At 54.2% G+C, this 10,658-nt stretch overlaps 3 protein-coding genes across 3 annotated transcripts; all 3 read right to left on the reverse strand.

The window, feature by feature from the left end:
* Positions 1–336: 336 nt before the first annotated feature.
* On the reverse strand, positions 337–2,517 carry J4E93_000159 (uncharacterized protein; the record flags this gene model as incomplete). The annotated part of the gene is made up of 1 exon (XM_049338122.1): positions 337–2,517. The coding sequence occupies one exon, from the start codon at positions 2,515–2,517 to the stop codon at positions 337–339; it is 2,181 nt and encodes a 726-aa protein (XP_049204007.1).
* Positions 2,518–5,757: 3,240 nt separating this feature from the next.
* On the reverse strand, positions 5,758–7,062 carry J4E93_000160 (uncharacterized protein; the record flags this gene model as incomplete). Its single annotated transcript, XM_049338123.1, has 1 exon — positions 5,758–7,062. One exon carries the CDS (start codon positions 7,060–7,062, stop codon positions 5,758–5,760), a length of 1,305 nt encoding a protein of 434 aa, XP_049204008.1.
* A 749-nt stretch (positions 7,063–7,811) lies between these two features.
* On the reverse strand, positions 7,812–9,287 carry J4E93_000161 (uncharacterized protein; the record flags this gene model as incomplete). The annotated part of the gene is made up of 1 exon (XM_049338124.1): positions 7,812–9,287. One exon carries the CDS (start codon positions 9,285–9,287, stop codon positions 7,812–7,814), a length of 1,476 nt encoding a protein of 491 aa, XP_049204009.1.
* Positions 9,288–10,658: the final 1,371 nt, after the last annotated feature.

Genomic DNA, 10,658 nt, shown 5'->3' on the forward strand with positions numbered 1-10,658 from the left:
ACATTTGCCTAAGACGCCGCCGTCATCAGAGAGAGAAAAGGAAACATTTATGCCGTAATGATGTACAAATCAAAGTCAAGCTGGCATGCTGTCATGATCTTGGGGAATATGCTTCGTCACATCGTAACGTACTTTTGGTGACCGTAGGAAAGGTTTTGGTGGAAGGACTCGCTCACAACGCCTGCGTGAACGCCCATGAACGCTCACTATGCTTACACCCTAAGGAAACAACCGACCTGGTCTGTATGCCGCCGGCCCGAAAAGTCGTGCCGAATGTCGAATGCTGACATGAGAAAGAACTAACGTCGTCGAGGCTCCACTTGTTCGGACGGCCCCTCATGTGTCGCTGGCGACCCGTTTCGTCGCCAAGCGATGGCCGGAAGGGTGAAGAGGTGATGGCTCGACTTGCTCCACGCGTTCTTCAAGATACACGTTGTTCAAGAGGCCGGCTGGAATGGTGCCATCTTGGCTCGGCTTCAGCTGACCCGCCGATGCCTTTAGACGCCGATTTTCACGCTCATTGACTACTTCGCGCAGGATCTTGGTAGCACCACTCCATCCGAGTTGATTCGCTGTTGCCCGATGATTGAAGAGCCGTTCCACGAGTGGAAGTGGCAAAGATAGCAGGATAGTCGACAGCACGACAGTCGCGTGGCTAGGGCGGTGATCATCTTCCGGTGGCGCGTCACCGAACCGAATCTTGCTTAGCCTTGGGTTATGCGCGGCGTTGCGTGGTTCAGCGAGTGCTGGCAGACGTGGAGCATCTGAAAACTCTGGCGCTATCGCGTACAATTTGAAGTCGACAGGGAAGGTGTATGCGATGAACTCGAGAGCGTGATTGAGCAGCATTGAAATGAAGGGGTCTTCTGCATCGGAACTTTCACCTCTTGATCGTGGCCCAGAGCTGGCCTGCAGTGTATACTGCAGTACCTGCTCGACAGTGTCCCATCGGAGAAGCATCCTTGCGATCTCAATACCACGCGCCTGCATGCTAGGCATCTGGAGAGTCCATGCTGCCGCAATGTAGCTCAAAACTTGTCGCATGCGCATGCGGGCATCGTTGGAAGGAGACACTTGGTTGTTCTCGTACATGTAAGGTGCGAGGCCGTACAGGAAGGTCTGGGCAGAAAGGAGCGGGGCGCCATACAGAACCCTGACAGCTTCCTCTAGGGATTCGCCGGTGGTGAAAGGGTCGAGCGCAAGGACATCGACCAGTCGGCGCGCGTCTCTGCTGCGGTGGCTGGGGGCCGGGCTGCGACGAATTGCTTCGGCTATGACAGGGCTCCGCACGACTACGATACCGTGAACTGGTACTGACATCAGAATGGACTCGGGCGAGCGAACTTGGAGGATGAAGTCGGCGAACTCGGGGTTGGCGAACTGGATTGACAAATAGCTGGCAAGTTCGAACGGCGACTCCTCGAGGCGTTCGGTTGGAGGCGCAGTGCCATTCCGGTAGGGCACGGCATGATGCTCGTCCCCATGGTCTGACGTGGGTACTGTGTCGCCAAATTGTGCCTTGCTCGGTGACTGCGAGTGCGAGGTGCGGGTACCGTTTGCGACAAAAGCTGCCTGTTCCGGCGAGAAGTGACCGTTGGGGGGGCCCGGATAGAGGACAGGACCGCTGGGAAACTGCGAGGGTCGAAACTCGGAGCCGTTTGCGTAGGCAACTTCAGGCGGCGCGACTGCTTGTGGCGGCACATGCCAGGGTGCTCCTGCCTCTGAGGGATGCTGGGCGTGGCCGGGGAAGAAGGGCGCAAACTGCTGGGGGCCGAATCCAGGCGGAGGGCGAGGCAGCGCGTGCTGTTCGTGCTGGTGCAGCTCTGGCTCTTGAGGAGCCACAGGGAGCGCCGGTGACTCATTCGCGCTCTGGAAGACCAGAGCACCAGCACTGAGCTGGTGTCGGTGCGAGGAAGTGTGAGCACTGTCGCTGCCTTCTGTGGGCGGTGTCTGTGTGTCTGTCTTGTTCGAAGGATAGAAGGGCGGGGGCAGGTGGGCGGGTATGGTCAGTTTGCGGTGCACTCCGTTCGTGGCAGGCTTGGGCTCCGCGCTGGGCTCCGCGGGCGCGGGAGGCTTCTCGTCGGCATGACCGTTGACGTGGTTCTCTGCATCTTGCGAGTTCAGTACGTGCTGCGCCAAAGAAGGAGCCGACAGTGAATGCTCACCATGAGTGTCTGCCGGTGCCGAGTGGCCATTCTGCAACGGGCCAGGCGCGGCGGTTGCATCGGGCTCTCTCTTTTCTGCGCCCGAAGTGTTTGACTCTGGCGTCAGAGGAGTCTGCACCGCCTCGGCCTGCTGATTTTCTGTTTGCTCTTGTTCCTGCCTCTCGTGCGCGGATTGCGGCTCCGGCTGCGGCTTGGCTGGGTGAGCAACGCTGTCCTTGGTGGACCCGTCTGGAGTGATGGGCCTGGCTGATGGCTGAGACTTGGACAGACGGTAGGGGATGGCAGGCACGATGCGCGAGCCTGGGCGCCGGTGCTGCTTCTGCGCCGTGGCTGCGCGTGCGGTGTCGGCCATGTTTGCTGGGGCGTGCGGAAGAAAGTGCGACTGAGGATTCGGAAGCGGCTCCAGGTAATTGCGGCCTGCTGCTTGTTGCCAATTATCCTGGAGCGCCCTGGGACGGGAGAAGTGTGCGGCGAGGGTATTTGCTACGTGGGGTTAGTCGACAGCAGAGAAGTCCAGGCAGAGATGGAGACATGGCTTCCCCACCAATTTTAGCTGCACACCTCTGACCTCATGGCCATAGCTCAAGCTCCATTTGTCATCCTCCACCGCCCACACTGAACCTTGGAAACACCACGACTTCTTTGTTCCCTTTTCTCTACATGCACGTCATCGCCTTGCTGCATAAAGAGACGCAATCTGTTGGCTGTCGGAAATGACTACATGTCGTGCTGATGGGTCAGTGACTGTCTGGGAGAGTCTGCAGACGGCGACCCTACAATGCAGGGCAGGCTTCCGCAAGATTGATGTATTCTGTATAATACAGCATATCGTTGGCTCTCACTCCATCTAGGCGGCTACCTGTGCATTCCTGCTTCAGAAATCAAACAGAACGCTCGAGCTGTAAAGAGCACCTACCGACCGCTGTCTGGGCAGGCACGACCTCAGGGCAGGACGAACGGCGCTCCTTTGCACGGCAGTAACGCTTCTCTCAGCCACATGGCACCCTTATCGTCATGACTGTCCTTCCCAGTACACCTCAATCTTCTTTGCTATCGCACGATAAATCGAAGTACTGCACCTACAGCTCCGTCACCTTCTCTCGTTTGCCCTATATTTCCTAGTCCAGCATTGCCTTTCGTTACACCTCTAGCATGATCCTAGGTCAGGCACAACCAATCCGCAATGACAGAACCTCGATGCGATTCTCCAAGCCTGCGCGCCCGTTGAAGGACGTTCGCTGTTCAGATTGTCGAGTACGCGACACCAGAGTCAGTTCCGCTAAATACTGCTTGACTACCTGTCCTCATGAGCACGATTTCACACCTACGCGTATGTTGGCACTGGGTCGCATGCGGCTTGACGGCTTCTAACATACATAGCGAATAAATTCAGCGTCCTAGCAGAGCTGCAACAGTCGCCTACCGAGCCGAAATGGGATTTCGATTTTGTTCCTACTGCCACCGGAAGCACGAGGCGGCGAGGCAAACGGGGAGGAAGGCGCCATAGAAGCAAAGACTCATCTACCAAGGATACTGAACGATGCGAAAATGCAAGCATTAGCGCGTTGTGCAAGACCATGGCTGCGTTGCGTCTTAACGAGGATGAGCCGATCAAACCAGGGATGGACGACACTTCTAGCCGTAGTCGAAAGGCAGCACCTATCAATCCTCCGTGTTTCGATATCGACAGACCTTCCTGGGCCCCACAATTTCTTCCAGATTCAACAGCCACCGCTGCAAGCCAGTCCCAGTCCTCCCAGATCAAAGCACTGCGATCTCAAACTTCCTCTAATGGCGCAGCGACTAAGCGGCAGAATTCGCCATTCTTCCCAGTCTCCGCTTTTCTTGCCTGTCCAGATCCATCAGGACGGTTTCCATCCAAGTCTAAATTTCCAGAATCAAAGGCGCCTGAAAAAGGTCGGCAACCCTCAGAGTCTCCAGTCCCTCCTCCTACCTCCTCGTCCCACGCACAATACGCCGCAACAAACGCAGCACATCGTGCACTCACTTCTAGGGCCAAGCCTACCACATCCACTGACGAGTCAGATATCCAGCAAAAGGGACCACTTCCTCTCGCAACCGTCGCGAATACCCCGAGCACGCCTTGTCCCCCCAGTCTTGTCAACATGTCCTCCACCATGATCGAGCCAACCTTTGTATACCCTTCTGGTGCCTCTCAATCCACCGAATCTGAGACAGCGAATGGAAAAACTGAAACTTCATCCATCGCACATGGCCTTGGGCGGGAACCTCCATTCTTGGACGCTGAAAGGACGAAAGTCAACCCGCGTTTTCACGGCTATTGGCAACGCCGTTCAATACCAACTCCAGCAAAGGTTCGTCAGTCGGACACGCTGACGAGCTCGGGTCATGCGCGTATCAGGTTGTCACCGCAAGAAGTGACTGTTCCAGCAAAGCCCCACGCACGTTGCTATATCCCTCAGCAACCCGGTCGAAAGTCCAAGTTCTTCGCCGACGGCAAACTCATCGCGCACGAGAGCACCTCCACAGCCCAGCAACCCGTACTCGGGACCCCATCGTTTGAATATGACAATTTATACACGAGAATAAGCTCACTCACTTCTCCTGCTACCGAAAGCTCTTCTCGTCCACCCTTTCAGAGCTCGTTCAAAACGTTGGAGGCAGAATATCCGTGGAACGCTCATCAAACTTCTACTGCGCTATCAGACAAGCCTGCAGTATCTAGCGTGTTCTTGTCAGATATCTTCACACCGTCCAATGCGCGGAATGATCAGGACAGTATCCCACAGCGTTCACCAAACCTCGACATCAGCCACGTAAACTCCAAATCATCCGCGCAAGACAATCACAGGGCCACAATCTCCAGAGTGCTTTCACTCCTGGAGGCTGAACATAAAGAAAGCGTCTCCAATTCAGACACCGATGACCTCGATACGGTCAGTCTTCTTTCCGAGTACGATATCATCGATCCGGTAACTTCGAAGTCCATGGCGGATTCCTGGGAGGAACTTCCTACACCAGCCGAGACTACGGTCGATGTCGAACCCATTGACGACTCCGACTGCGACGATGAAGATGACGAGTATTACTCTGAGTCTTACTTCCAGTCTCACTAGGAGGAGACACCAAGCACACCTACAAGTGCTGTACGATGGACGAGCGATGGTGCCAGCACGAGCGCAGTGGAATGGCCCACTTTACAAGAAGCGATGAAATTGCGACATACTGGAGTTGACGAGAGTACGAGTTCGACGAAAGATAATGACGAGTTTCAATGTTGGGATGGTGTTACAGATTGGTTCATTTGAGGTCGCACGCTTTGTATAGTGAGTGCGTCTGATTGATGTCGAGAGTGTTGCGGATATGATAGTGTTGGGTTGAGATGCCGTATGGGTCTACTTAGATCGTGTTGTCTCTTTTAGTCTCTACAATCCCTAGAATAATGGCAGTAGATTATCTGGTCTTGAGTCTGACGTTACCGCTGTGGTCTATTGTCCTACACTGGTGTCTTCTCAGGATTCAATTACACACATGTAGGCCAAATGCTTTCTTTGTACGTAGTTTTCATTGGTATTATCATAGATAAATAACTAGAAAGACACTGGAGAATCTAAACATCTCTAAACACCTCCTTCTCAAAGTCCTTGCACAAATCATTGAATGGCAGCCACTCATCCTTGTCCGACTTTGCCCCGCCCTTGTCCGCGATTGGGCCCCACCACGCCTGCTCCACGCCCTGGGTATCGTGCACAACAGCAACGGGTGCGACCGGTCCCATGGCATTCGACTCGAACAACTTCCTAGTGTGATTGAAATACCACATGCGATCCCAGACCGAGACGCGAAGGGACTTGAGCCCGTCTCGATGGGCATTGTGGTGGATCAGGCCAGGAACGACGCTCGTCCACATGTTGGTGTAGAGAGGAACATCGTTCCAAGACTTCTCATCGGGAAACTTGGCATCTGGAGCGACGACTGCGGGGCGGAATGGAGGTTGCGACTCTGTAATGTCTTGGGCAAGGTCGTGGACGTGCACTGGCGCGACATTGAGCTCGGCAGAGGCTTGCGCGATGGACTTGGGATCGCTGTGGGTAACCCATGCTGAGTCCTCTTCTGCGAACACTGTGGGGTGACCGAGCAGACTGGCATAGTCCAGTCCGATACCAAACTCATCTGGCTTGCCAGCCTTGTGTTCGCGCAAGCGTCGCTCAGATTGTGGGCTGAGAATACTCTTCCTCCCCGTCAGCCAATCCCCTGTCTTTTGGAAGAAAGACCTGTGTCGTTGTCTCATGACCTCACGTTGGAACTCCTGGTCTCCAAAAATCTCACTGAAGATCTTCTGGTCGCTGCCAAAGTTTCGGTCTTTGTCTGCCTTCTCCATGGCGCGTTCGAAAAGCGCTTTCAACGCACCCACGCGACCCATGGCATCTCCAGAATTCAGGTACCGTTGTCGGAACTTGACGTATGGGTTCTTGTCCCAGCCAATATCGGTATCTGTCTGTGGGCCGTAGATATCTTTTGGCAGCGAAGACTGCGGTACAGCATAGCAAGGGGGGTCCTCTGGTTTCCAGGGCCAACATCGCTTCTGTGCGGAGAAGACAATGTCCTGGCTTATGCCCTCTGCAGCCGCGGCTCTCGAGCCCATGGTCTTCCGTATCCGCGCATTCGCCGCATCGTTGATAGCGTGGAAGCGCGAGATCAATGCGCTGGGTCGCAGTTGAAACCAGATATCGTATCCATCCACCAGAAGCAGCAAATCGTCGTCGCGTTCCGGTCCAAGTTTACGGAGGTATTCCAGCACACCACTAATCTTGGCTATATGCGACCCCCCAGCTACCAGCGATTTATCGTCAAATGTGGCGCCCCAGTTGATCAGCGTAGGAGTTGGATACCCTGCCACTGCAGCGCTGAGCATCGTCTTGCAAAGATTGACATCTTTGTGATCGGCGGGGATAAGGACGTGAAGGATGGAGGAATGTTTTGCCTTGTTCTTGCTGCTAGATGAGAAAGCAGTAGGAACGAGATGACGGTCGCTGTTAACGGCGGAGAATAGAATAATAACGAGTATAAAAGATGCTGCAAAGACTGTCCAACGCCGGCGACTCCAGCCAGGTAGGCGCGCGACCGCGTCGTTGGAGAGTTGCTTGTACCCGCGCATCATACAGAAAACCGTGCTGACAAGGCGAAACTGTGAAGCACACGTTACAGATAATGGTTGCGACAGCGCCGCGGTTGGCAGTGCATTTGGTCCCGGCCAGGCGCATGCTCCATGCTGGTAATGAGCTGTCACCGATAGCAGTTCGCCTTCTTAGTATCTAAACTTACACTGGAGCTAGTCGGATCTGATGCCGTGCGGCGTCAACTCCGGGAGGTGGCGGAGAGGCGTGCACTAGTGGGTCTACTTGCCGGCATCGTCCGGAAGAGGTGTGCCGAGATGTCACTAATCTCTTTGGTGGCTTGGACCACCTGCTCGGTAACCTGCCGTGACTGCCACAACAGGGGCGGCGTGGCTATGTGAGCAGGAGCGAAACTAGGCAGTAAGATTTGTGCGTTCAGTTCTTGGTGTGAGGTCGATGAGAGATTTTAAATGTGATTGTACAGTTGGCTGTGAAACATGAATGTTGGTATTAAGATGTAGTAAATTCAACGGTTGATGCTCTGCAATCAATGGTATATAGTGTCCCAAAACGAGACTTCCTCTGCCTCTACACTGTACAGCGCAGGCTCATGCGACTTGCAAAGAGACTTCCACGAGAGCGACTCCCCCTGGTCACTCCAACCCCCTGACTTCTCCTCTGGCTCGCCTACTTTACTATCGTATGGCATGTTCTTGGTCCACCGAACTCCATTGATAGGGCCTGACCCAATCTTCCTGTCTTGTATTTGAGATGCTGCACGTTGAAGGCGCTCGGCCTCTCCAGAGTACCACATGCGGGGCCACCAAGTGTCTCGGAATGACTTGTCGCCTGTGAAGTGGAGCACTGGGAAAGGCTGACCAGTAACCGTATTGAAACCCAGAGACACATCTCGCCATGAAGTCTCCTTCAGGGCCGTATCATCTGAGATAGCAGCAAATGGCTTCCTTGAGTGCAGCACGTCCTCCTGTAGATCAATCCGGTACGGCTCGACGGATTTCGATGATGAAGGAAGCGAGGATCGGTTCGTCGTCATCCAAGCAATGTAGTTCCTATACCCCGCAGCTGTTTGGAATAGGCTCGATCGATAGTCCAGCCCGATATGATATTCAGTCACTTCGCCTTCCTTGAGCGTTGGTAGGTCGATTTCCTGTACCCCTTCGGGCATCCCGTATGGCTTATCTCCATGCGATAGTATGCGCGCATACTCTTGGTCGCCCCATACGTCTGCCAAGTACTTCTGATCGGAATTGCGCAGTACATCTTCGGGATTGTACGTCTGCTTGATCTTTTCTTGAGTTGCACGAAACATCTCGCGCATTTCACCAGCGGGCCCGATGATGGTGCCTGAGTTCAGCCAGCGCGGTCTTGCGTGATTCATATCACCCCATCCGTCGGTGTAAGGGCCAAAAGCGTCGGGGTGAAGAGGTGAGTCAGGAACGACCCAGCACGCTAAGCGAATAACATCTTCTGGCCAGCATACTTTGTCAGGGCCGAAAAGGATGCTGTTGTACATGTTGTGTTTCCGCACATGGCTTTTGCCGTACCTGGTGACCAGCCGATCATTGGCGGCAGCCGTTTCTTCGAAGTAACGCTTTAGCAAGACATCCGGACCGAGCTGAAACGTAACATCGAAGCCATCCACCAGTAGGACTATGTCTGTTTCGTGTGTGGGGGACAGACTCTCGAGGTAGCGAAGAGGACCCGCGATTTTTGCAAGGTGGGTTTCTGCAGCGTTGAAGGCGCCCGCTCCTGCCCAGTCGATAAGAACTGGAGGTGGGTACAAGAGCACCGACGCGGAGAGAAGAAGGCGGCACAAATCGAGGCCACTACTCGTAGCTACAATGAGCAGGTGAAGACGCGATTCTTGGATATTCGCGGTGAGTGGATCCTGTATCGCGGCTTGCCGTATGGTGTCGAGGGAGTTGAGATGTAGTGCAGTCCAGAAAACTACCAGGGTCGCGAAAACCAGGGTTCCGAAGACGAGAGTCCTAGGACGAAGCATGGCGCAGGTGTATTGAGCCACAGCCGTCCGAAGTCGATTATGATATGATCAGTGGTAATAGAGCGCTAATTTTAGGCCAGCCATAGCCCAGCAAAACTCTCCTTTGGCATTGATACCATGCAGCCCCGTGACAAGGCAGACCTCGGGAGTGTGGCGTCACCCATGGCAATCTCGCACAGTGAGCTGCATGATTGGCATAAATGGCATGATTCCGAAAGAAGTTGATAGAGCGAGGCATACTACCAGGATATCGGGAAAGACGGATGCTAGTGTCTTGCTCGGATCCAGGCTCCAAGCGATCGGTTGGACGCACGTCTGGGGTCACGAAAGAATCACATGTGCACGGACTCTGTTCTCGCTAGAGTAGCGCGTCACGCTAAGAAAGCGCGACGCCATGTGTCATTCGCTCATCCACTTGCTCTCGCCTTTGACTTAAGCTCTATACTACTGTACCACGCTCCACCTGCCAGAGCGAGCAGGATGCCCGCGCCGTTCATCGGACTGACAGGCACGTCCCACAAGAAGGCTCCCAATACGATGGTCAGACATTGCTTGAGATTTGCACAGATGGTCAAGGTCAACGCGCCCGCCAGCTTGTTCGTCTCGAAAGACGCGACGTTGAGGCCGAATGCGAGCAGGCCGTTGCCCGAAACTGTCAGAATCCTTTCCCTTGTAAAGTGTCCGGCATTCACAAAAGCAAGAAATTCTGAGAATTCGCCAATGAGCACCGAGTACAGCAGAGATTGCACTGCGGCCAGGGGCCCCATGCGGAGGAGCAGCTCCAGAGCGGGTAGTCGCAGGCGCCCCGTCATCAAACGGTTGGTAACAACGGTCTATTTTGAGCTGTTAGCATCCTTCGCGAGAACGTGCATAATCCTTCGGGTCTTACTTACCTTTATGGCAGCGAGGACCACACCGATGAGTGTCAGGGTAAATCCAATGGCGGTGAAGTAGTAGTCACCAAAGGTAGCCAGTCCGACGCCTAGCATCACCGGGACGATGGACAGATACGTGATCAGTGCATATCTTCGGGAGAAAATAACACGGTATATCAGAATGGTAAAGAGCGGGCATGTCGCTCGCATGATTTGGTGGAAGGGAACAGAAACCATGGCTCTTTGCGAAGTTATTAGCGTACGAAGATGTACGTAAGGTAATGGAAACTTACAACGACAGATTTGACATTGCAATGTTCAGCGTGAACAAGAGCGAGAACATGAAATGGACCAGATGCTCGCGCGGCGTCAGCCTCGTTAGCTGGAAATGCCCGAACATCAAGAAGACTGAACTTCCAAGAGCAGCACTTCCGGTATGTACCGCTGTGAGAATCCACGGGAACGGAAACTGGGTATCTCGTTAGCTAAATCGACT

Source organism: Alternaria ventricosa (assembly GCF_023758065.1).
Source record: "Alternaria ventricosa strain BMP 2768 chromosome Unknown scaffold_1, whole genome shotgun sequence".
Classification (NCBI taxonomy): Eukaryota; Fungi; Ascomycota; class Dothideomycetes; order Pleosporales; family Pleosporaceae; genus Alternaria; species Alternaria ventricosa.